Source organism: Vigna angularis, chromosome 1 (assembly GCF_016808095.1).
Source record: "Vigna angularis cultivar LongXiaoDou No.4 chromosome 1, ASM1680809v1, whole genome shotgun sequence".
Lineage (NCBI taxonomy): Eukaryota > Viridiplantae > Streptophyta > Magnoliopsida > Fabales > Fabaceae > Vigna > Vigna angularis.
Genome location: NC_068970.1, coordinates 20672169 through 20699672, shown reverse-complemented (window position 1 = coordinate 20699672; position 27504 = coordinate 20672169). Strand labels below are relative to the sequence as shown.

Here is a 27504-nt window from a genome sequence, read left to right as displayed (position 1 = left end):
TATTATAATCATGTGTTTCTGCAATTGATAAAATATCATTATTCCGATATCATTAATTCATCGTTATCAAAATCATCTTTCTCCTTTCCATAAATCTTACAAGTGTACCATGCTTACTCATGAAGCCTTATGGTCAGACCGCTCTCTGCCTGCTTCCTTAAGCTTCACTTATATACTATGTCTTACTTTCTGAAGCCTTATGGTCAGACCCCTCTCTGCCTGCTTCTATATAACTTACGAATCATATGTTTATGTCAAAGCCTTATGGTCAGACCACTTTCTGCCTGCTTTCATAAACCTCAGGTGTTACATTGCTCATACCAAACTCTCATGGTATAACTCGAACATACTACTCCCGGTAGTAAACATCATTTCATAAGTAATGATTTCTCATATCCACTCCAACATTTCATAAAACCAACAATTCATACCCTCTTATCCGTCTAACTCAATCATGTTCATTCTTTAATCATGAATTCATAATAACCCGTTTTGGTATCAATAAATTAAACATATTGCCAGATATCATGCTTCATATTATAAACTCATTTTGCCCATAACGAGTATAACTCAACGTATTTTCACCAAACAAAGATCATGGATCAACCAAAATATATCAACATATCTTAGGAAATACATATTAAAGTCTGGGCTCAATGTAATAAAATATATATGAAATTTTTACCATGATAATATTATGCATCTACAATCAACTTGTTTTATTTTATTTTCATCCTAGTATGGATTTTTCTTTATTCCAGTTGGTCACCGGAGAGGACCCAGATGTCTGAACGCATCAAACTCACCTTCGACGCCAGCACATATGACTAGTCACAACTGACTGGACCAGGCCAGGGCTGCTCTATGATCAGGGATGTGCCAACTCAGGTTTTTAAGGTTCCTCTATCCTACCAACAAAGAAAGGCCCTCAATAATTAACAATTAATTTATTTAAATTATCTATCATGTTCTCTTATGCTCTAAATTTGAAATGCCAAATTCTAATGTGTTCACTTCCTCTCATAGCAACCTCAAACAATATCTGTACATCTATTTAATACCCATATATAAGCTATTTCAGAACCCTTACTTCAGATCTTCCAACAAGATCAATTTCAGCCAACAAACTCATTCAGAACAGATTAAATTCATCACAATAAACATCCATAATAGAATCCATACAAGATAATTATAAACAAGTAACAATAATAAAATATTACTATAAATGGTCATAGAAGAATACAATATTTGACAATCATAAAAATAATCTTAATATAAAATTTTATGGGGAAACAAGAAGTTGAATCCGGTAGAGCCGGTTAGACAACTTCTAATCCATCCAACAATACAATATAATTAAATAACAAGAACAATACATGTCTGGGGAAATAAGAAGTTGAATCTGGCAGAGCCGGTTGGACAACTTCTAATCCATCCAACAATACAATATAATTAAATAACAAGAACAATACATGTCTGGGGAAATAAGAAGTTGAATCTAGCAGAGCCGGTTAGACAACTTCTAATCCTTCCAAAAATTGCAATAAAATAAATAAGTAAAGCAATAAATAGTTTGGGGAAACAAGAAGTTGAATCTGGCAGAGCCGGTTAGACAACTTCTAATCCTTCCAAAAATGTAATAAAATAAGTAAGGAAAGAAATAAAAAAATTTGGGGAATCAAGAAATTGAATCTGGCAGAGCCGGTTAGACAATTTCCAATCCTTCCAAATTACAATAAAAATAAATAAGGAAAACAATAAAATGTTTGGGGAAACAAGAAATTGAATCTGGCAGAGCCGGTTAGACAATTTCTAATCCTTCCAAAATATAAAAATAAACAACTAATAACATACAAATGACATAACATATTCAACATCACAATTTACAACTATCACACTTGGATATCAACACAAAAGCATACTCTCATTTAAATTCAAGATCATACAGAAACAAAATACTCTATATTCAAGATTTAAGATCAGACAAAAGCAAAATATAGCATATTCAAGACTCAAGATAATACAAAAGGAAATACTCAAAGTTAGCTCCCCTTACCTCTATTCCAGACTTAGTTTCCTCTTCTCAAACTGTTCTCCGGAAACTTCCAGAATTTCCCCTCTTCAACTAGAATTTACTCCAACTCTCTTCTCTCACAATTTCTCTAGAATTTTGGTGTAAATTTCCAGCCTCCCCCCTTGGCTATTTATAGTAAAAAAATTACTATTCATTTTTACTATTCATTTTTTTATTCATTTTACTATTACAAAAATAATTTTTTATTTGCAAATTGGTGAATTCTGATCTCAAAGCTACGTGTAACACTTATCCTTTCCAAAAATAAATTTTTTTTTACTATTCACTTTTTACTATTCACAATTTACTATTCACAATTTACTATTCACTAATTTTTTTTTTCTAGTATCTAACAAATATTTTCAAGGATCTTACAGTGGGTGTTACTCCGACGGTCCCGGTCTTCTTTCACTACTTTTTTTGAAGTCCGTCCGCCTCCCCATGGCGGTTGGGTGTCCTTAACCTCTATTCGGGATAGGACACTCTTTCGTCCTTTCTCGGACTCATTCAAGAACTTCAAGCATCATTACTTCAAAGTTATCATCGATACTGCCGGCCGCCATGAGTTCCACAATGCCGAGGGGAATCCCTTGTTCCCTTTTTACTGGACGAGGGAACCCCGGAAAATAAGAGCATTTCCTGTGAGAGTGCTGGGTCCGGCCGACTTAGAGGCCGTGCGCACCATTAACGCCCTCCCCCGCCGAATCTCTGCCCGTCACTTGGTTGAATGCCTTTGTCTTGAGGATTGTGAACAAAAGGCGTTCGATATGGTATTATTATGCTGGATTTATTTGTACTTAGTATGTTGATCTTAACGTTTCTGAGTTTATATGTTTCTTCCAGATCTCATGACGACTCCTGCACCCCGCCAATCCAACTTTATGGCCTCCAGGAAGCGCGCTGGGGCCAATTCGTCATCGGCCTAGACGAAGGTTGCGCCGAACGCTCCTCGTCCTCCCCTCGTGAGGCGGTCCTCCTCATCCGGCTGTCTGCCCCCGGTACTCTTGGCACAGCCGCAACAATCCCCTGTCGAAGTGGCCAAGGGTTCTATTCCCGTGAGCCTGGTCCGGATCCCCCTTCAAGCCTTGCGCCCATTTTTGTGGATCTGTCTTCTGAGGCGGCCACGGTCTCCGTTGCTCCCTCGGTGCGCAAAAGGAAGGACCCTACAGGCGAGGGTCGCAAGGACAAAGAAGCTTCATCGTCTCGTTCGGCGTCGAAGAAAGCCCGAAAGGGCAAGGAAAGGTCCCCTCGCCACCATTACCTGATGGGATATTTAGTCTGACATTCAGCAAGAGTGACCGGACGAAATTCCACATGAGTTCTTCCCAGCGGGCTCTTATTGAGCCGCTTTCTGAAGGGGAGTTAACTAACGCCATGTTGGAGATGTCGACCCGGGCAGCCTCCCTAGCCTGGTACCTGAAGGAGTTTGCCGATCGCCGGGGAGCGGATGACGTGCGTGCTGAACTCTTGGCCGAACAAAAGAACTCTACCTCGCTCCAGTCGGCCATGGTGCAATTGATCCTGAATCAAGATGATTATGACAAAAGGATCGAACAGTTGGAGGCCGACTTAGAGAAGGCCAAGAGGGAGTCAACGGATGCCAAAGACCGTCTGGCAGTCGCTCGGGGCGACCATGAACGGCTGCTGGAGGAGTGCAGCCAGTTGAAGACCAAGGTTTCTCATCAAAGGAGCTTTGAGGTCGGGCTTCTCAAGACAAACCAAGCTTTGACCGATGATCTTGCCAAGGCGAGGGAGAGGATATCAGAGTTAGAGGCGGGTATCATTTTTGAACATGAGGAGGAGCCCTCCGTCAGGCGTCCGTCCTCGTCGGCATACAGGAGTCGTATGTCTTGGGCTTCGACATCGAGAAGGACGTCTTTGATGGCGTCCTAGTTGACCTCAACTCCATGGTTGACGACGAGGGACCGGGGAATGAAGGGCCTTCTGGTGCCGTGGGAGCCGACGAGGCAGTGGAGGTTGAAGAAGAGGGGGACGGCGGCGATGATTAATCGCCTTTTACTTTTTTGCTTTTAGCATTTAGATTTTTTGGTTGATGTATTCTTGAGGCCGCCCGTCCAACATTTTGGGTTGTCAAAGAGTTGGCCGGGTCGTCCTTCTGTTGATGTAAACGTTTTTTGATGCCTTAATGAATACAATACTTTTTCATTCATCCGGTTATTCTGTTTCTGCGTGGCTAGATTTAATTTCGCATCTAGGAAGCCCGGACGGTAGTGGTTTTGCGGAAAGAACTCTCCGTTCACCGTCCGGTCAAGTTGACAGTGGTTTCTGGGGGGAACTCTCCGTTCATCAACTTGGACTTTTTGAAGGGTCAGACGGTAGTGGTTCTTCGGAAAGAACTCTCCATTCACCGTCCGGCCAAGTTGACAGTGGTTCCCGGGGGAACTCTCCGTTCATCAACTTGGACTTTTTAAGGGCTCGGACGATAGTGGTTCTTCGGAAAGAACTCTCCGTTCGTCATCCGGCCAAGTTGACAGTGGTTCCCGGGGGGAACTCTCCGTTCATCAACTTGTGCTTTCCTCGTGTTTGTTTGAGATTAATCTTGAGAGAAAACGGACGTCCTGTCATTGAATTAATCGTCGAAAATGAAAATACAACTTTTTAAGAATAAATCAACTGAAATAAAACTTCAAATGCGTGGCGTTCCAAGTGTTTGGAATCGGTCGTCCGTCCGCGTGTTGTAGTCTACACGCTCCATTTCCGAGTGCTTCGATCACCCGGAAAGGTCCCTCCCATTTTGCTGCCAACTTGCCATGCACGGTTACTCGGCGAGCCTCTCAAACCTTTCTCCATACTAAGTCACCTTCTTGAAAGCTCCTCGGTCGCACCTTGGAGTTATATTTTCTTGGTTTAATGTCTCAATAGGTCCCTATTTTTGTTCAGAATCTTAAATAGGATCCTTTCTTTTTTGACATCTCAATTGGGTCCTTAACTTTATAAAATTGAATCAAATAAGACCTTTCCGTCAAATTAATCAGACGGCGTTAAATAGGACATGTTGACTGTGTAATTTTTTTGTTATGTGGCATTAAAAAGTGACTGAACTTTTTTTTTTAATTTTTAAATTAAAAAATAGAGTTTAAAGTGAGGGCAAAGTTGGAAAAGTCCCATTTAGGAATTTAGGTCTTTTTATTTATAATTGAAAAAAAGAAATTGATTAGGGATACAAACTTTTTTAAAGTAGAATTAATTAAATTCAATTACAGAAAATCTCACTCTCTCTACTACGACGAGAAATCTAACCCAAAACAATCCAGAAATGCTCTACCCATACGTAGAAACAATTCGCAAATCACCAATTCAATTCGAATAAAAAAACAATTACACCAGAAATCCCTAATTTTCCAATTTCAGCAAACCCTAATCTCCAAAATCAGAGAACAACAGGAACCCTAAACCCAAACTCGATACTGCCGCTGCTTTTGCCAAATCACGGCATCACTGCCCTTACGCCGCAAACCGCCAAGATCTCTTTCCCCCTGTAAGACGAAACAGAAACGGAAAGGAGGAGGAAGCCTACCTCTTGCGCTGCGATCCAAAACGGAGAGGAGAAAGTAAACCTCTGCCACGCCATCTCTGTTGAACCTAAAGCGCTAAAGGATAGAGGAAAGAAGGGTTCTATTTGAATCGCGCCATCACTGCACTGTCGGCGACGCCCTCGTCGTGCATTTGCCGCCATCGCAGCGCCATAGATGATTCTCCAGGTCGGTTGCCTGCGAGATTGGGGAAGGTTTGCCCCTTGCGTGACCCACTATGTTTCTTGGTTCAAAGCTGAACCCAAAGTCTAGACCCTTGTTTAGGATCTCTGTAAAGTGACCCTCCATTAACAAAAAAACAAGGAAATTTTAATTTTATTTAAACTTACCAAATCTGATGCAGAAACTAATTAGGAATAGAAATTAGCATTAAATAAAAAAAATCATTTCATTAATTAATCTTAATTCTACTTTAAAAAAGTTTGTATCCCTAATCAATTTCTTTTTTTCAATTATAAATAAAAAGACCTAAATTCCTAAATGGGGCTTTCCCAACTTTGCCCTCACTTTAAACTCTATTTTTTAATTCAAAAATAAAAAAAAAGTCCAGTCACTTTTTAATGCCACGTAACAAAAAACTACACAGTCAACATGTCCTATTTAACGTCGTCTGATCAATTTGACAGAAAGGTTCTATTTGATTCAATTTTACAAAATTAAGGACCCAATTGAGATGTCAAAAAAGAAAGGGTTATATTTGAGATTCTGAACAAAATTAGGGACCTATTGAGACATTAAACCTATTTTCTTTCAACCATGCGCTTGCATGCCTCAGCTCTTAAGGTCGCCCGGTCTCGGCGCTTGTCTAGAGAATCCAGCACGATTCTTAGCTCTTGGTCGTTCAGCTGTAGGTCTTCGACCTGTGGCCGCAACGAGGGCTCCCCCAGTTCAACCGGTAACATGACGTCAGTTCCGTACGTCATATTAAAGGGAGTCTCCCCGGTCATCCCATGAGGCGTGCATCGGTAAACCCACAGGACATCAGGTAGCTCATCGACCCATGCTCCCTTTCTTTCTCCTAATCGCCGCTTCAATTCGGCGACCACGGTCTTATTCATTGCTTCCACTTGATCGTTCGTCTGGGGATGCTCTACAGAGCTGGTGACGTGTTTAATCCCCAAACCCTTAAAAAATTCTGTCAGTTTCTTATCGATGAACTAGCGGCCGTTATCCGTGATAACATACCAACCTCCAGCAGAACTTCTGGACTTGGGCGGCCGTTATGGTTGCTAAGGGTTCGGCCTCCACCCACTTAGTGAAATAGTTCATGGCTACTACGAGGAACTTCTTCTAGGCTCGGCCTATGGGGAATGGTCCCACAATGTTCATGCCCCATTGAGCGAACGGCCATGGCGACGCTATCGTATGCAAGGTATAAGGAGGCCGGTGGGTGTTGTTGGCGTGCGCTTAACAACTGAGGCATCTCTGGACGAACATCTTCGTGTCTGCTTCCATGGTCGGCCAGTAGTATCCTACCCTCATCACCCGGGATTTCAGAGCCCGCCATCCGGTGTGAAAACCGCAGATGCCGTTATGGAGTTCGTCCATCACATAGCGTGCTTCCTCCCTTCCTAAGCACTTGAGGAGTGGGTGGAGAACCCCCTTCTATACAGGTTATCCCCCACCAGGAGGTAGCGGGCGATCCTTTTTGCTTCGCTTGGTTTGACGGGTCGTCCGTCATCTTGTCGGGACATTATTTCTCTGATCTCAGATCGCCAGTCCTTCTCTTCGCTTGATACCGCCAGGCACTCGATCGAGGGTTGAAGCAGTACTTGTCGTACGACAATCGTTAGCTACCCCTTCTCTTTTCCCGAGCTGAGCTTAGACAACATATCCGCCCGGGTATTCTCTTCTCTTGGGATGTGTTGGATGTCGACCTTGTCGAAGGATCTCGCCAATTCCGTTGCGCGATGGAAGTATCGCAGCAACTGTTCTTCTTTCACTTGGAAGTCACCATTCATCTGGCCAACGACCAGTTGGGAATCCGTCCGGCAGGTGATCCTCCTCGCCCCCATGTCTCTTGCCAACTCTAGGCCGGTGACCAGTGCTTCGTACTCAGCCTGATTATTGGAGACCTTGAACTTGAATATCAAGGAATGCTCCAACAGGAATCCGTTGGGGCCCTCCAACACTACGCCGGCCCCACTGATCGACCTACCGGACGCCCCATCCACGTATAAACTCCATTCGTCTTGGTTTGTGGGGGGTAACTCGGCCGCAAAATCTTCTAAGTGTTGGCCCTTGACCGACCCCCTCGGTTCGTATCGCAAGCCGAACTCTGACAGTTCTACTGCCCATGCCACCATGCGCCCCGCCAGGTCTGGTTTCCTAAGGATTTTGGAGATGGGAAAATCAGTTCTGACGACCACTTGGTGACTTTGGAAGTATGGCCAGAGCCTTCTTGATGCGTTTAGCAAAGCCAGCGCCACCTTCTCCACTTGCTGATAGCGGGTTTCTGCATCCAGGAGAGTGCGACTGACAAAGTACACCAGCCTCGGCTGGGGCCGTTCCTGCGTCAGCACGACGCTGATGGCCGACTCCGACACGCCTAGGAAGACATGTAGATCTTCTCCTGGCACAGGGCGGTTCATCACGGGCGGGTTAAGCAGGATGGTCTTGACATCCTGAAATACTTGTTCGCACTCGACGTTCCATACGGAGCCGGCTCCCTTCTTCATCTTTCGCAGGACGGGTTTGACCCTCTCGGCCAGCTTTGGGATGAATTGCGACAATGCTGTAAGCCGTCCGACGAGCCTTCGAACTTCTTTAAAGGTGGCCGGGCTTTGCATCTGCAGCACTGCCTCACACTTGTCGGGATTAGCCTCAATCCCTCTAGACGTAAGAATGAAGCCTAAGAATTTTCTAGCGGCTACCCCGAATGTGCACTTGGTCGGGTTCAGTCGCATCCCAAACTTCCTAACTTGGCGAAAGACCTCCTCTAGGTCCCTCACATGGCCAACACCGTCCGCCGAACGGACGACCATGTCGTCAACGTAAACGTCCATGCATCTGCCGATTTGTTCCCTGAAGATCCGGTCCATCAATCGCTGATAGGTGGCCCCGACATTCTTCAAGCCGAAGGGCATTACCTCGTAACAGAAGTTCGCCCTCTCCATGATGAAGGTCGTCTTTTCTCGGTCTGGTCCGTACATCAAAATCTGATTATACCTAAAATAAGCGTCCAGGAAGCTCAACATCCGATGTCCGGAGGCGCCGTCCACCAGCGCATCTATGCTCGGCAGGGGGTGAGAGTCCTTCGGACAGGCCTTGTTCAAATCGGTGTAGTCGGTGCACATGCGTCACCTCCCACTGGTCTCTTTTACCATCACCACGTTGGCCAGCCAGGTGGTGTAGGTAACTTCCCTGACAAAACCTGCCTCCTTCAGCTTTCCCACCTCCTCCTCGATGGCTTTCCTCTTTTCCTCGCCCATCCGCCGCTTCTTCTGCGCCACCGGATGGGCCTCCTTGAACAGCGTCAATTTATGGGACATGACCGAGGGGTGGATCCCCGGCATGTCGGACGCTGTCCACGCGAACAAGTATCTATTCTTCCATAGGAGCGACCTGAGCTCCTCCATCACTCCAGGCTCCAAACCCCGCGCCATGGTAGTCGTCTGGGAAGAATCCTTCCCTATTTGGATGGGTTGGGTCTCTCCCATAGGCTCCAACCGGTCTTCCGTGTTCGTCCTCGGATCGAGGTCGGCTATGGCTACTTCGAAACCGGTCGCTCTCCTCTTCCCTTGTCGGGTATACAACTTTAGACCGGCGGCGTAGCATTCTCGAGCCGTCTTTTGATCCGCCCGCACAGTACATATGGTTCCCTTCTCGGAGGGGTATTTCATTGTAAGGTGGGGAGTAGACACGATGGCTCCGAACGCATTAAGGCATGGCCGACCTAGCAGCACGTTGTATGAGGTATTTGCTTCTACCAGCAAATACCGGACCCTTTTTTCCTTGCTGGACCGCCCGGTCCACAACCTTGTACGCAGCTCTACGTAGCCTCTGGTGTCCACCCTCTCTCCTGCGAAGCCCACTATCTGTCCGTTGTAAGGGACGATGAGGTCCTCCGATATATCCATCTGCTAGAAAGTTTTCCAGTAGAGGATGTTCACCGAACTTCCCTGATTGACCAAGACTTTGCTAACGCCAATACCGGGCGATCTCTGCCGTTATGACCATTGGGTCATCCTGGTCGGGGTCGGGGGCGTGGAAGTCGTCATCCGAGAACGTGATGGACGGCATCGTGCGGCGGGGCTTGTCCACCGAGTGCACGAACTGCAAGGCCCGCACGTGACGCTTCTGGGCGGACGAAGACGACTCTCCCTCGACGAAGCCTCCCGAGATGGTGTTAATGTGCCCCCGCAGGGGACGCTAGCGGCTTTTACTTCGGCTTCTGCTTCTTCATCGCTCGGAGCGGGGGCGCTCAGCCCGATCGTTCCTAGATCGGTCGAACCCGTACGCCGGCCGCTGGGCGGACCGCTCCGCGGGTGCCCGAGGGCGGTCAGCTCGAATGTACTTCTTGAGCTTCCCCGCCCAGATCAACTCTTCAATTTTGTCTTTGAGGGTCACACACTCTTCGGTGGTGTGGCCCATGTTCTTGTGGTAGGTGCAGTGTTTGCTCCTGTCCGCTCCTGACGGAGTAGGCCGCTTCATAGGTTCGGAAAGCAAATCCGCGCTTAGTGCCTCCCGTAGGATCTTCTCCCTGGGGGCGTTCAGGGGAGTGTACTGCTGAAAACGGGGTCCTCGTCGTGGTTCCTTCTGTTTGAAGCCACCCGGCTTTCCTGCCGAGGCGCCTGACTTTCTCGCATCCGTCTGTTCCCCCCTAAGCTCCTAGTTCTCTTTCCTGTACGACAACTTCATCTCTTCCACCCTGATCTCATCCGTCGCACGCTCCATCAACTCTTCCATAGTTTTGGGAGCCCGTCGACAGACACTATCTTTAAACAATCCGGGCTTGAGTGCTAGGAGGATGTAATGGAGGGCGAGTTCCGGGCTTAATGCCTTCACTCGCCGTACGGTCTTCTGGTAACGGTCCATAAACACTCTCAGCGTTTCTTCCTTACCCTGCTTCAGGGTGACTAGCTCGAACATGGTCAGGTCCTGCGTGCTGTTGGTTGCGAACTGTCGGATAAACAATCGTTTTAAGCCGGCGAAGTTCTCTATGGAATGGGGAGGTAGAGAGTTGAACCATTCAAGGGCTTCGTCCTCCAATGACAACGAGAACGCCCGACACCAGATGGCATTGTTGCCTGTCCTGAACGCCATCGCGTTCGAGAAAGTCTTGATGTGGCCCTCGGGATCCGTGGTCCCGTCATACATCTTAAGATGCGGCGCGACAAATTGCTCCAAAATGGCATTGTTGCCTGTCCTAAACGCCATCGCGTTCGAGAAAGTCTTGATGTGGCCCTCGGGATCCGTGGTCCCATCATACATCTTAAGATGCGGCGCGACAAATTGCTCTGAAATTTGAACATCCATGATGTTTTGGGCAAAGGGGAGCAATAGCGTGGATGAAAGCTCAGGCTTCACCACCATCCACCTGTCCTCCGCGGCGCTTTTCGCGTGTACTGATTTGGCCTTACTCCCTTCTGCCTCAGACTCGGTCGACCTCCAGGTTTTGTCGTGTCCGCTGTTGTGTTCTGTGTGTTCCTCTGTGGCGGCCTTTCCCTTCTCCTTTGCCCGCTCGTCCTCCCCGTCCTTCTCGGCGATCTCCCGAGCTATCCGGGCTTCACAATCGGCCTTAACGGCCGCCAGTTCGTCTTCGTGGCGCTGTTGCATCTCGTCCATCTTCTGTTGTAACATTCTGATCATCTCAATCGGGTCGTCCATGCTCATGTTTCTCGTGGTCACCATTGGGTTTTTAAAACTACACGGCCCCACGGCAGGCGCCAAATGTTTCAGATGTGAAGGGCTACGTCGTCCTATGCCTCCACGTCCTCCTTTGCTCGTACTCCGTATGCCCGGCTCTCCGTCCTCGCTCCTCAATTTCCTTCTCTATGCGCGGGTGGGAGACCTGCAAAAGATTCTCCAATGCCAAAGTCAGTTTGAGAGCAATGACTTTTTCGATATAACAGTAATAAATGTGCAGTAAATGCAACCTATCTACCATTCACCCTGGATCTGTATTTATAGTTTTCGCCATGGGCTTGGGATTAGTGAAAAGTTAATCACGGTCCAAATTCAGCCCAATAGCTTTTAACCACTACTTACCTTAAACCTAGTCAATTAACGATGTAGCCGACCGGTCTCGCGAAGTTTGGCCTTATGATCGGCCGGCCCATATAGGCAACCTGGTTGGTTAGCGGTATGACCAACCGACTTCATATGAGTTGCTGTTTTTACGGATGACAAGCGGTAAGATTGCATGATCGTGTATGTACGAGTGTCCGGCCTACTACGTCCAATCGTTCCTAAGCAAGCAGAAAGGTGGCATGTTTGGACCATTGTGGTTACGTGGACGTCCAGCCTGTTTAGCGTCCGGTCCTTATTGGTACATATATATATATATATATATATATATATATATATATATATATATAATAATTAAAGGTCTCATTTATAATCAAATTCTAACTTAAAACAATTTCCATTTAAGTGCACACATCGACATCTTTTACTAGAATTCCCGTTTGGAATTAATGAAGGTAATTAGCATTATTTCGCGTAAAAACTCATTCATTACTGAACAAAATCCACGTATGAAAAATTCAATTGACAGTTGGATTACATAAAAAATAAAACACTCATAGAAAAAAAAACTATTATTAAGCTTCTAACGTGTGAAAAATAAAATTTAAGGGTGGAGATTTTATGGATATACATATATTTTTTTAATGGGGTGATCCCATTACATCCATAAAACATAATCAACAACATAAAATTAAACCAGCGGCCAAACAGAATTATTCCACAGACCGAAAACCATCAATATGGTACTTCATTCACTAAAATTTGAGAAAGCTACCTCAAAATATTGATGAATAAGAACATGTACTTGAAACGTTCCCTTGAATTTAGCCTTTTGAACACCTGAAACCTTGCAACTCTTTCCTGTCAAGTTGAGGAAGATCACTGCAATATCTAATACGGTGAAACTCAATTCGCACCCTTCCAGTTCCAGAGACTTCAACCGAAAGAGTATATCTACATAAAAATATGTGCATTGTGGAAAATTGAAATGGTAAAAGTCAAGGAAAAACGATTTTGGGTTACAATTAATGAAAAGAACTCAAACCGGAAATGAGAATAGTAGTAATAACATTGCATAATTTTATGTTAACAGGGAAAAAATATCAATCAATGTTGCTGTTACGAATCTATCATCCAAGTTGTTAGATATTCCCAGTAAAAATACAAGAAAACGGTCAAAATTAGAATTAACATCATAATATCACTTCAATTACTAATTCTCTAACAATGGTTTCTAACCATTGATGCATCAAGTTTAGATTCACCTTCCAAAGCTCTAAAGAGGCCTTGTTGAACCAAAATAGCATGCATCTTCAACCGCCACAATCCAAAATCATCAGGTCCAGTGAATTTTTCAACCTCATACTTTGCAGAAATCATCTTCCAAAGCTCACCACACCAGTTTATTGTGGAATAGTTCACAAATTCAAAAACAAAATTGAAAACAAAGATCAATTTACAGGTGTTGAAAACGATAGAAGGTAAACCATGAACTCACAAAAGTTTAACATAGTTTGACTGAAGTAATAACGAACTTCAATCTACGTCTACGAAGGAATTCACTATATTAGATATTATTCTGTTATAACAAACAAAGCTTCTCATTGATCAATTATACTGCCTAATTGTCATTGATAATTGTCAACACATATTATTGTCAGCTAAAAATTCGTTACTCCAATAACTACTGAAAGCTTCTCCATAGAATATTATAGTGAGCCAGAATTCAATATCTAAAATAAATTCATGCAGCCTTTCAGTTACACTTCCAGTTTCTAGCCTATGCCCAATTATATTTAAAAGTTTTAAGAATGAATTATAGTTCCTTTTGTAAAACAATCACCCGATTGTATCCTCGTAATAAAAGTTGTCAGAATAATAATAGTTAACTTTATACTAGAGAGAATTATCTCAATTGCATCCTCATGATAAACCAATCAGTATGAAATGAACTACAACTTAATTTAGAAATAAGACAATCAGCCCCTTTACAAATAAGGTATCTCAAAATAAAAAATATATTCTTAGAAATTACTATTTAAAATTTGAGAAAAAAATACTTGTAAAAGAAGTGTATAAAAATATACCATATTGTTATTAAAAAAACCTTGTTCAATAAGCATCCACAACAAACTGTTGAGCGGACGGTGTCGAATCACCAACCTCTCAAAGCCAACTATCTACTTAATTTGAAATTAAATTAAATTAGCATTCACAACTTTTGTAGATTAGGTCAATGAAACATGCATTGAACGCTCTACCATTTTGAGCTTACAGAACTTTCAAGAGAAACTACAGGATTTATAACGCAGTCTTTCTGCACAAAACATAGCTATAATCAAAGTTTTGCAAAACATAGAATAATTCCTAAATTCATGAAAATAAATGGATCAAACATTTAGTTAAAAAATATTTCAACCCCTCCTCAATTTATAAATAGTTCAAATCAAAATACTCTTTAACAAAATTTTCTTACCTTGGAAAGAAAATGCAGAAAATAATTCACAATCTTATGGAGAAATATTAACAACATAGCACTTCTTAAAACACTCTGTTCTATCTTATGTTTATTTGAAAACTATACAATCATGAATAAACCTTTTTAATTGAGTGAAACTCGTTGATTTTTAATATTTGTACTCCCAAAGAAAGAACATGCGTAAGAAAATGTTAGAAATCTACAATACATTTTTCTCTCCAACAATTTCCAGATTAGGTGGCTATTTCTGTTCTCAATGAATTTCAAAAGAAGGCAAACTGATGTGGCCAAATCACCTCTGTAACATATATATTTAGAGAATATTCAAGCAACCCATTTGAACATTAAGAGCACATCATACACATACTATTTATAATATAGTTATATAATAATATTCATACAAACAAACATAAACGTTAAAGATAATGGCCAATCCCTTGAGAAATTGCAATTTTTTTCTCATTCCACAAGTTTAATTAAAAGAAAAGTATAATTTTTTATATGATTAATAAATTAAATATATCCTCTAATATACATTTTAAATAATGTTTAATAATCATTGATTTAATTATTATTACTATTATAATATAATATAATAAAATAAAATATTTTTACCAACAACAAATCGACCAATTATCTAATATCACCTCACCTCTCAAAAAAGTTTCGAGCAATTGTAGTTGAATAATGATTAAAGATCTCATTGAATTCAAAATAAAACGATTATTTCCAGCGAAATGAATAAAATACATGATGAAAAAAGGACTTCCTTTCACACTTTACATTATCATCTTTGATAACTCATGTTGCTAGTAAAATATTGCATAATTGAGGATCAGGGCCCTTGCATGAAACATTAATCCTCATTTATAATCAAGTAGTAATTTTGGATCACATAAAATTCTAACTTAACACAATTTCCATTATAAGTGCACACATTAACATCTTTGACAAGAATCCCCAGTTGGAATTAATGAAGAAGGTAATTGGCATTATTTAACGTAAAAATTCATTCATTACTGAACAAGATCTACGCATGAACAATTCAATTGAAAGTTGGATTACATAAAAAATAAACTCAAAATAAAAGAAAAAAAATCATTACTAAGCTTCAAATGTAAGAAAGATAAAATTTATGGTGATCCCATTCCATCCATAAAACATAATCAACAACATAAACCAGAGGCCAAACAGAATTATTCCAGAGACCGAAAACCATCAATATGAGACTTTATTCACTAAAATTTTAGAAAGCTACCTCAAAATATTGATGAATAAGAACATATATTTGAAATGTTCCCTTGAATTTAGCCTTTTGAACACCTGAAACCTTGCAATTCTTTCTAGTCAAGCTGAGGAAGATCACTGCAATATTTGATACGGTGAAACACTGTTCACACCCTTCCGGCTGCGAAGACTTCAATCGAACGAGTATATCTACAGAAAAATCTATGCATTGTGGGAAAATGAAATGCTAAAAGTCAAGGTGAACAGATTGTGGGTTACAATTAATGATAAGAACTCAAACCGGAAATGATACTCGTAGTAATGGCGTTGCAAAATTTTAAAAGTTAACAGATGAAAAAATATCAATAAAGTGTTAACTAGTAGTTTCGCCTTTTGATTAGTTATTACAGAAGTCGACCGGAGGATCAATGTTGTTGTTACGAATCTATCATCCAAGCTGTTAGATATTCCCAGTAAATAAAAGAAAACGGTCAAAATTAGAATTAACATCATAATATCACTTCAATTACTAATTCACCATTTCGAGAGATAAACTACAGTGATTAATTTTTCATATACGAGTTACTTGTTTCAATGTTTGCAATTGCATTGATTTTGTTAGTTTTTATTAGTATATTGACTATGTTACGAAAAAAGAAAGGCGTTATTGTAAAGGTAAAGTTAAATTGATAAATTAGACGATACCTTGTTAGTTCGATGACGAAGCGAGTCCAGTGGTGGTGTATCCGTCGCAAGAAGAGTGAGAGAGGAAAAGAAAAATATAAAGAAAGGGAGAAAGAAGGAAAAGGAACACAGACACACACACCACCACACCAGAGGGAGAACCCGGGAATTCCCGTGCGATCTCCCTCAAAACCCACAAATAATTTTTCTTTATTAATTTGTATTGACCTGCCATGCAAGCGCACCTGTCATGGCAAAGGTCGGTTGACAAAATTCTCCATAGCCACTTCATCCCCAAATATTCAAACTACTACATACACCGAACATATCCCCTCAAGAATCCTCGTATAATTTCTTTAAATCCGAATGCGAAGAACTCCACACAGGAACGGCAACTATGAAGCGCTGCACCTGGTAATTTTGTTCTGGCGATCTGCGCTATATTCATCGAGCCTTCACGAAACAAGCAACACGAACACGATCATCAAACCTCTGAACGGTAGATCGGTGACACCGGGCTTCAAATCTTGGAAAATCTTTAATCAAATAAGACACGTAACTGAAGAACGTACGCAAGAAAATAAAAAGAATCGAAAAGTAATCGTACCAACTCGTAGGAAAAGCACGATTGGCGAGTAGATCGGAATCTGATCCATGTCAAAACCAGGTCACGAATAGGAAAACCGAACTCTTGAGACGTGGTACGTACGAGAGGAATGAGAGAACTAGTGAATTGAAAGGGGAGAAATTGAATTGAAAATAGGGGAAACGCACCAGTTATTATATATAGGGTTGTTTTAGTCGAATGAACGGTTGAGATTTCCAACTTTAGACGCGTGATATTCTCTGCAACAACCAGATAGCGTTGGTTAGATAATCCCTTCTGACTCGTGCTTGCTAGTTTTTTTTTTTTCAAGTAATAAATAAAGAGATTCACTAATATCAGCATACTCTATCATCAAACAACGATATTTTAAAAGTTATTTAATATTTATATTAAATATAAGAGGGAATATAAAATTTCGAAAAGAGATAAAACAAATTATAAGCCAAATGATTTTTTTTTAAATTCATAGAGATAAAAACAGCTTTTTAAGTAATCCTCTTAATATTCAACAACCACAACATATAGCAACGTATTTAATAGTATTTAAATGAAAAACAAAATAGAGAAAAAAATTAAAAAAAATTCTTAAACTTTAAAGAATAATAGAATTATTATTTCAGACATGCAAAACCTTTTATTGGTTGCTTTTAGTTTTTATAATTTGATAAAGATCAAATGTATTGTAAATTTATGATGTCAATGAGTAATTAAATTCGAGTAATAAGTATCAATTTATGATTATTTGTTTTTCTTTTCGTAATTGAATGATATATGGAGTTTAATTAATGATTTCATTGACATTAAGATTTCAAGATACACACATGACCATGACCATTAAACTAAATCAAATATCTAATGACAAGGGCCAATAAGAATAAAAAACTGATGAATTAGAGCAATAATTGAAATTAATAATAAGCAGTAAAAGGAAAAGGACTTAATTAAGAGATGGAGAAAAGTTTAGTGTCATTTGAAGGTGGAAAAGAGTTTTCTTCATTTTGATTCTAATAAGCTCAAGATGAGATTTAAAGTATAAATTTGAGAAGAAGTTAGCATGTGGTGAATACGTTCAATTTCTTTTTGTTCTCTTGTTATGGCTGTTTCCATTTGAATAAGAAAAATAACAAAAGCATGATTTCCTACAAGTTTATCTTAAATGAATGAACGGTTAAGTTATATTTTAAGGCTTTACCGTAATATTAGGCTATTTGCGTTATTAAAAAACAATTTTTATGATGTTTATTCTATCATATAATTTTGTTTCAAAGATATTGATTTCTTTTAGTGCATAATATCAGCTGAAGGTCTAATTTTGCTATTTTTCTTTTATAATGCGATAATTTTTTATAGATTTTAAATTACATCAATGGTATAAAATTATTTGAAACCATTTTTATGTTGTTTCAAATAATTTTATACCATATAATATATATTATACATTAATTAAGTATATTATTTTTCCAAAAGTCATTAAAATTAAAGAATAATATTATTAGTGATTGAAAAAATAGTCACTAAATTAGATGGAAATTGGTGACTAAATTAGATGGAAATTGGTAACTAAATTACTTATTAAATCTATAGTTGATTTTGGTCAATAAATCAATCACTGATTTTTGTTACTAAATTGGTTACTAATTTTGGTTACTAAACTAATCAATAATTTTGTAAATAAATCAGTCATTGATTTCAGTCCCTAAATCGGACATTGATTTCAATCATTAAATCATTGATTTCAATCATTAAATCATTGATTGATTTTGGTTACTAAATCAATTACTGTGTATTAGTGACCAAGGAAATAATGATCGATATGGGTCGTTTATTAAATCGATCACTACTTTCATTAGTGATGGATGGTAATATAGTAATTGAAATTTTGGTCAATATTTCATATTTTTCTTGTAATGAAAAATGACTTTAAAAGAAATATGACCATAGATATTTTTAATTAAATCTATAGATAAAATAATTTTATATAGAGATATTACATACAAACTTAAGTGAATATTATATTTAAAAAAGTTGATAATATAAAACTTGAAGTACGTCTTGCTCATTCTATTTTGTTACCCTATTATTCTCCTCTTGTGTCCTAATATTTGTTGTTTTTCTTAAAGTCTCTTATTCATTATTCTTTCTAAGATTTTAGTGTTGTTTTCCTTGAAGACGTTAATTTGTGCCATAATAGTTGTTATAGTTCATACCTTCTTCACTATGTGATTAAACTTTACAAATTTAAAGTTTATTTATACCAAATGCTAGAAGTTGAAGTGATGACATTATGTGATTAAAGAACAAGGTTGAAATACAAGGTGAACTAATAAGACTATTTATAAGTTGCACTAACACTCACGACTGAATCCTCTGTGAGTTTGTATATTGCTTTTTGCATTATTTTATTCTTGTAGAAAACTTGCTCTCTTCCCATTTCAATTAGCTTTTAATTAACTATGAAATTCTATGGCAACTATCAAACTTAATAGGAATGTAAATTTTGACAGTGGAACATGGATCCTAAGTAATGGTCATCCAACAATCGTTGGATAGTCAAATAATGTTGTGTTGTCTACATTGCTTTAGTTTCTGTCCACTTGAGATTGTGTTAACATCTTATCTTGTCATGGTTCTCATAACTCTTATAAGAATGTGTTGCTTAATTTATTTTATGGCATTCATACATTCATCACCATTTATTTAGAGATGTTCCTGTGGTGCGAATGTTTGCTTAATTATAAGCTCTTGACAAATTGTGAAAACATGTCGACTAGCAAACTAAGTGCCATTACTAAACACATGCAAGACTATAAATCTACACATCGAAATGAACTACTTAATTTTTTCTATTGATTTTATGAATAATGGTTTTGGTTCAATTCACTTTGTAAAGTATTCAATTTTGACTATTAGGAATTTAAGTAGGTGGACTAGTTGTGGTAAGGGATCAAGAATATTAATTCTCCATTTTTAACAATATTGTGAAATGATATATTATGGGTACTTTCGGTTTCTATTTGTCACATTTGTGCACATATCTCATATAGTCCTACTTTAAACTTTCGATATAGTGTTTATCTTTTGTTGGACTAAGGACTCACTAAATATATTGACTTAATGTGCTTTCCCAAAAGCATCACGTACTTTTTTTTTGTTAGGTTGTGGGATTTTGACAATGATTTTGAATAAATTTGTCATGTAACCCTATCATTATTTCATGTCAAGTAAGTTTCCTTTTAAGGGACTTGATCTTATTTGTGTAAAATGGGCTTTGAATATAACAGAAGACTTTTCAAATGAAGAAATGAAACTATCAAGTAAGTTGTTAAACCAATTCAATGCAGTGTTCAGTGGTGTGCCAATGAATATGTTTTCATTGAACCCATTCGATCTACCTAAGATTGGGGAAAATAGTGCTTTAAAATAACTAATTGAATCTTATGATCCTACATAGGGACAACATTTGGAACAATGTAACTAATTAAAATCACTTACAGTTTATTTATGAAAATAAAATGTTACAAATTTTCATATCAAAACCTTGTTTACAACAATCACTTAAAATGTTGTTTCACAAACTCCCACTATTCAAAATAGCACTTCAATTACTTTTCACAACTTATTTAATCTTTCCCAGAGTCCAACATAAGACACTTAATCAGGCTTTCATTTGCTACTTAGGTTAGAAAAATAAAAATGAATACAAAAAAGATTAAAACTACTATTGTGCAAAAGATAATCTAATATTGAGATTTAAGGGTATTATTCTCAGCTTTCGATACAGACATAGTATATTATCGAGTGATGATGAATCAAACAATTTCATCAAGATCATGCATCTACAACACTTTTATTGAATCCTTTTTCACTTACACTTGCCATTTCATATTTCATACTTGGTGAAACAATCCGTATAAATCATCCATAGTAGTAATTTAAAACAAGTATTTTAATAAACACGAGCTTTAGGAGGGAATGATTCCACCTCATTGTCCAACGTGTTCATGTGCACTGGCCTGTAATCTAACCGGACCTTCTCATTCTCCCAATATCTGCAAATCATGCACAAAAGCTCAGCTAACAAAAGCAAAGCAACTCATAAACATAAGTATCTATACCGTCGAAAGTGTGACGGTAAATCCGGCAAACCACATGCATGTCCGTTTTTTGAATTCTGTCACAACTTCAAATTTGATGGGGTTTACTAAATAAAAGACAGCAAACACACTGAATTACATAAAGGCTTGTCCCTTCCTGCAATGAAAACTAAACTACCCAGAGACGGAGGTTCTTCAAGAAATGATAACTTAAAGATGGTACGTATACCAGATAGTGTCAACTAATACAACTGGTTTTGTTGATTGCTTGACTTCTCTACTAAAACAAGAGATTAAAGACGCAAACTCTGATGCACTTAGAATCAACAGGATTGTGTACATTAAAAGCATCAGGATTCCCACAAGAAATGAAGAGAACCAACGCAATCCAAATATCTACTCATGTAAATAGCAAATTAATTGAAACATGACTTACCCCAAAGTGTGTTTCATCCAGTTTCCATCGTCTCTTTTCTGTAAATTAAAAGCAAGCACCGTATTCAATCAGACCCACTATTCATATTAATGGGGTGAAATATATACAGCAGGTTATACTAACCGTAAAGTCCTCACGGGCATGAGCACCTCTACTCTCTTTTCTTGCTTCAGCAGAGTGCATGGTGATGCAGGCATTAATCAAAAGATTTTCCAACTCAATGGTCTCAATCAAGTCAGAGTTCCTGAAAATATTGAGGCATAGAACTTTTAAAATGATGGAACAGATTTGATTTCTTGAAATAATAGGGATCCAAGTGACATAGGCCAAAGAATTTTTACCATATCAAACCTCGATCCTCCAACTTGACTTCATGGAAGCTCTCCCATGTTTTATCAATTAATTGACAACCTGTCACAAGGTACATGATATTCAAAGAGAGAAAATAACTATAGGAGCAGAAAAGGCTATAAGTGTACTTTGGGAATAGGAAGGGGATAAGAAGAACAATTATTATTGATCAACAAAGTACTACCTTCTTCTAACGTTTCTTGGGTACGGAACACAGCCGCATTGTTTTGCATTACTCTTTGCATATTCAACCGAATTTTAGAAGTTGGCAATGATCCATTTGAATTTCTCAATTTGTCCAGCCAAGCAATTGTTTTCATACCAGCATCTTTCTCTAAAGGCTTTTGTTTATCTCCTGCAAAATATTAAACAGGTGAATTTTTTTCACTTCATTTCAGCGTGCACAATCTATTTATAACTGAGAATGAATCTTGCCTGGTCTACGGATTTCTGCAACTCTATTTGCACAAGCTCTACCAAAAACAACAATGTCAAGAAGTGAATTTGCACCAAGCCTATTGGCACCATGAACTGAAGCACAGGCTGTTTCCCCAGCAGCCATTAATCCAGGAACTACTGCATCTGGATCATTACCTTTGATAGTAACCACCTAATTAAGAATAAATGTATATTAGACCAATTTTTTTTTCATTTTTTCGCGTAGTTTAAATAAAAATTTAATGAAAATATAACAAATTCATAGGACAAGATAACATGCATAAACCAAACAGGTAATCAAGTATGCCATAAACCAAACACGTAATCAAGTATGCCATAAACCAAACACGTAATCAAGTATGCCATAAACCAAAATTAATAAAATATATCATTATTTGCAATGTGACAGATGCAATGACATACATATTCAAATTCCTGGAGAAGCAATTTGAGAAAAAAATAGATTTCTGCAAGAGTCTCCCTCAGATAGAAGTGAAATGGAGTGGTGGTAGTTAGTTAAAAAAAATACATTCATACATACATATAGTAATGGGAGTAATGTAACGCTACAGGTACAAAATGATTCACAAAAATATTAGAAAGACAATTAGGTACCAACATGACTTCCTCAATCACGGTTTTAGGATAACTTCATACCACAAAATTTTTCAACACATAACTCAGCTTTATATCCGTTTCTAACTGTTTCTATGAAGTATAGAAAACAACTAAAAGTTTAGGTGTCTAGTGATAAATTAAATAGAAAATTGCTTTAATAACAGAATAATCCAATCCATTCTGGCACGTTCTGTCTCTTTTTTTGTGTGTAAGGTACATAACTACAAGCCAATATAAAGGTTGGAGTCGTCAAAATAAAACCAAACAATTATCTGTTGTGGTATGTGTCGTTCTCAACTATTGTGCATCAAGCAAGGGGAGAGCAGTAATTTATAATGGTAGCAAATATTTGCTCTAGAAAAAATATTTATAGGTATGACAATAACTAATTAAATTTATTTTTCATTTTTTAATTTGTTTCTCATATTTTCTTTTTCTTTCCTTTTCTCAAATGGAGGTTAAACAACTAGTTTTAACATTGTACCTCTCCATGATGATTTGTGGGAATACCACCCATGTTATAATGCACTGTTGGCAAAACAGGAATAGGCTCCTTAGTAACATCCACACCAGCAAAAATAGCAGCTGTTTCAGAGATACCAGGTAGTCTCTCCTTGAGAACTTCTGGGGGTAAGTGATTCAGGTGTAGATAGATGTGATCTTTATGGGATCCTGCAAAACAATTTCCATGGTCAAATTAATTGTCCAAATTAACTAGAAGGTCAAGGTTCAAGAAAATATCGTGCATATCTAGTTTCTAGAGGAAGACAACGTCCCACTAAAATAATATAGCCACAATTATATACAAACTAACAGCACAGTTATAGTTAGAATATTTTTTTTATCAGAACATAGAAGTATTAATTTAAGGCCACCCATACCTACACCACGGCCTTCCCGGATTTCCATAGTCATTGATCTGGAAACGACATCTCTTGATGCAAGATCCTTTGCAGTAGGAGCATAACGTTCCATAAACCTCTCACCCTCACTGTTCCTAAGAATCCCACCTTCACCACGAGAACCTACAAGGTCCAAGAAAGAAAATGAGAAGCAATATATGTTTCGACTAAATTGGCCAAAGTACATAACTGTCATTACAGTATACAATCAAAAGATAGCCTATATGTAAATAAGAACTAAGACATTCCAACCTTCCGTGATAAGGCAGCCCGCTCCATATATGCCTGTAGGGTGAAATTGCACAAACTCTAAATCCTTCAAAATTTATGACAAGAAAATGTTAAAACACTTGTTATATAAGATTTCAGCATAATAACAAAATTTGCAAAGCCTAAAAGTATACCTCAAGTGGGACCCCAGCCCGTGCAGCCATGGCATTGCCATCTCCAGTACATGTATGTGCTGAGGTGGCGGAAAAATATGCTCTACCATAACCCTGATGCAAAACAGAAGATTAACACATACATGTTCACGACAAGTACAATTATAAACTTCAATGTCTAACATGCAAAAGAAAACGATGTACCCCCGTGGCCAAAATTGTTGAAGCTGCTTGGAAACGATGTAATGTTCCATCCTCCATATTCAAGGCAATCACTCCTTGGCAACTACCTGTATTTCAAACAAGGAAAATTTGTTAACTTTATCAACTCCTACACATACACAGTCAGCAACATCTTTTCAGCACTGCAAATGTTTAACAATCCAGTGAGCATCACAAACAAGTAACGCCATATTTGTACATATGAAGGACATGTGATAGTTGTGAGAAAAATAAGTGATGAGAACATATAGCCAATTAATCTCAAGTCTTAAATATTAAATATAAATAAAAAAAAGAAGTGTATACTTTGGTGTACCATTCATAAAACTGGTCCTATAACTGTGTCATGTGACAGAATTTTTAATAATTTTAATTACTCTTGTTCTTCTCTCACCAGTGTTGCTGCTTGCGTTCTAGTCATAATATGACCAAAGAAGTCAGCAGGCAAGGTGAGAAGGAAAGCTAAATTCTTTAGATTTCCGGGATATGCACAAAACACTAAAGTTTCAGCTTTTACTTTCTACAATAGCATTGTATTGGTTAACTCTAATTTCAAGATTAGCTGGACAAAACAGGCAACCATGTTTGCAATTGAATTTTGAAATTGCTTTCCTAACCTGTGGACATACCAACATAGTGAAGTATTGTTCCTACAATCCCATACATTCCTTTATGTGCCTTTTAGTAGCTATTATCGTGCAGAAAAAAAATTGTGACCTATTTATCTTTGTATTATAGCTTTTGGCAAAACTGTAGTTCATTTCCTCTGTCAATGATACAAGAACTATTTCGAATTTGGCGGATTATTAACAAATGCACGAATACTTGAACAGTTTAAAGAAAATATGAGACTCTAAAATGTGGATGCATAAAATCCACTTGAAGGATATAATTCTCCTGCAGCACAGTGCAGGAAATTTCTGGTCGTCCTGTGCTATTAAATCCTTTCCTGTGAATGCTGATTCGTTGTGCAATTAATTGATTGCAAATTGTTCAAAGAAAGAAACTACTTTCAGAGAACCTTACCATCACTGTTCATTAATAGATCTAGTGCAAAATATTCCACAAAAAACTGGGTATTATGTCTCATAGCTTGGCCGTAGAGAGTATGCAACAAAGCATGTCCAGTTCGATCAGCAGCACACGCACAACGATATGCCTGACCACCTGTAGCATAGCAACACGAAAAAAGAAGTCAAAATCAGAACTCACACATAAAAAGTGATAATATTCCACCATCTGCATTTACCTTTTCCAAAGTTCAAGCTCTGACCACCAAATGCACGCTGGTATATTTTTCCATCTTCAGTTCTTGAAAATGGCAGTCCATAATTTTCAAGTTCAATGACTGCTTTTGGTGCCTCCCTACACATATATTGGATGGCATCTTGGTCCCCTGCAGAACACGAAGCTTACCTTTTCATATCCAAAAAGGAAACGAAAAAAAGAACGGACAATACAAGAGTCTCTGCTTTCCATGATATTCATAACAGCAAACTAATAATCTTCTTATATGAAAATTTTGTAGGACAAAACGAAAAAGTTTAAAATTTTAAGGTAGAGTGAGTTCATACCAAGCCAATCACTTCCCTTGACAGTGTCGTACATGTGCCACCTCCAATCATCTTCAGTCATATTTCCCAATGCAGCATTTATACCTCCCTACACACAAATTTGTTGCCATACATGAACATAATCAGTATATTCGATTCAGAAGAAAAGGTTGGTCTGCTTAGGCCGACTTAATCCACTTTTGAGCATCAACCAGTACTTTAACTAACCATGCAAACAAATACAACATAAAGATATGGTAAGAAAAGAAAGAAAAATCCTCATTTATCATTGCAAAACAATAGCCAAAATGATCTCTTTCATCCCCTAAAAGTGGCGTCAAACAAACATGAGGTATTGTGTTAAGTGACCATAAGACAATAAGCGGAATACATTATATCACCTATCCCACTATAACCAGTGTAATATCAAATTTAAAACATGCCTAAAAGTTTGTGAGTAGAGATGATAAATTGAAAGAAACTATTCAAGTTACCACAGCTATAGTCATCTAGTTAAAACTAGGGGTGGTCAAAATGATTGAACAGAAGGGAATTACAGTAAAATTGTACTAAACTCTAAAAGTGGTTCAACGAAACGGAACTATATGATTGTTTAAATGAATTGAACTGCATTGTAGTTGAGATAGTTTGAGTGAATCAAAATGAATTTACTCTGAATTGTTTTTGAATTACTATATGAATTGTTTGAACTATTACCAATGGACATATTATTTTTAAAGCATATTTTTCAATCATAGAAGTTATAATTCTGTTTAGTTCAAATAGTTCTATTTAAAGAGAAATTCAATTCAGTTTTCTTCCAAAACAATTCAATTTTTTTACACAATTCAATTCAGTATCATGAATGAGTGTATTTCGTCTAAACCAAATTGCTTCTCATGTCAACAAACTGATTATATTATTACTACCTTACTAAATGAATAACTTCACATATGCAGACAACTTGTACCACAATTATAGCAACCGAAAAGCCATAAAACAAAAGGAGTCGATAAAAAGGTAAAATCCTGAATTGCGACAAACAAGTAACATGCATTAACACGTGGAAAGTGGGAGAAGATCTCGCACCTGAGCTGCAACAGTATGCGAACGAGTTGGGAAGAGCTTCGTGATGCAAGCAGTGTTGAAGCCATGTTCGGAAAGTCCAATGGCGGCTCTCAACCCTGCACCCCCAGCACCCACGACAACCGCATCGTACTTGTGATCGACCACGTTGTAGGAGGAGTTTCCACCACTCTGCACACACACAACGACCAAAAGAACGCCGTTTACAAAACATAATTTCCATGAACGAATCGGAAACTGAAAATGGAGAGACAGAGTGAGAGATTTGACGGAATAGTTCGCACAGAGAAAAATCTTGACACGTGAGATCTCAGTGATTGGTGATTCGCACGAGCCACGCACCGCCACATTTTGAAGCACACTTTTTGTTCACTCTCTTTTCTTTCTTCTACCCCTTGCCAATGTTCTGTTTATTTTCCAGTGCTTTTGGTGTGTTGTTCTAATTTGGTAGTGTTTTGGACAAGTAGCAAAAGCATGAAATTAATTTTGATATTGAGTTTTAAAGTGATTGAAATTTAAGCCAAATTAGGAAGAAGCAGAATGCGATTAGGCAAGTAACGCAGGAATTTTCGGTGAGGGTTTTGGTTGTTTGGAAAGAATGCATGGA

At 38.6% G+C, this 27504-nt stretch overlaps 1 protein-coding gene and 1 long non-coding RNA gene across 3 annotated transcripts; both read right to left on the bottom strand.

Annotated features, from left to right (window-relative positions):
- Positions 1 to 12374: 12374 nt before the first annotated feature.
- On the bottom strand, positions 12375 to 17054 carry LOC108345577 (uncharacterized). Of its 2 annotated transcripts, none has more exons than XR_008248033.1 (3): positions 16815 to 17054; positions 13083 to 16743; positions 12375 to 12771 (listed from the first exon to the last, which is right to left on the bottom strand). It is a non-coding gene; the product is annotated as an uncharacterized LOC108345577 (long non-coding RNA). The 2 variants fall into 2 exon arrangements; XR_008248031.1 differs by having other exon boundaries at positions 13083 to 16733; positions 16815 to 17053.
- A 3481-nt stretch (positions 17055 to 20535) lies between these two features.
- LOC108330962 (succinate dehydrogenase [ubiquinone] flavoprotein subunit 1, mitochondrial) lies at positions 20536 to 27504 on the bottom strand. The gene is made up of 16 exons (XM_017565566.2): positions 27182 to 27504; positions 26901 to 27068; positions 25833 to 25920; positions 25508 to 25654; positions 25285 to 25425; positions 24241 to 24326; positions 24058 to 24150; positions 23906 to 23969; positions 23633 to 23776; positions 23236 to 23423; positions 22131 to 22305; positions 21880 to 22050; positions 21686 to 21755; positions 21468 to 21588; positions 21345 to 21382; positions 20536 to 20863 (listed from the first exon to the last, which is right to left on the bottom strand). Exons 1-16 carry the CDS (start codon positions 27245 to 27247, stop codon positions 20761 to 20763), a joined length of 1863 nt encoding a protein of 620 aa, XP_017421055.1. The 5' UTR covers positions 27248 to 27504; the 3' UTR covers positions 20536 to 20760.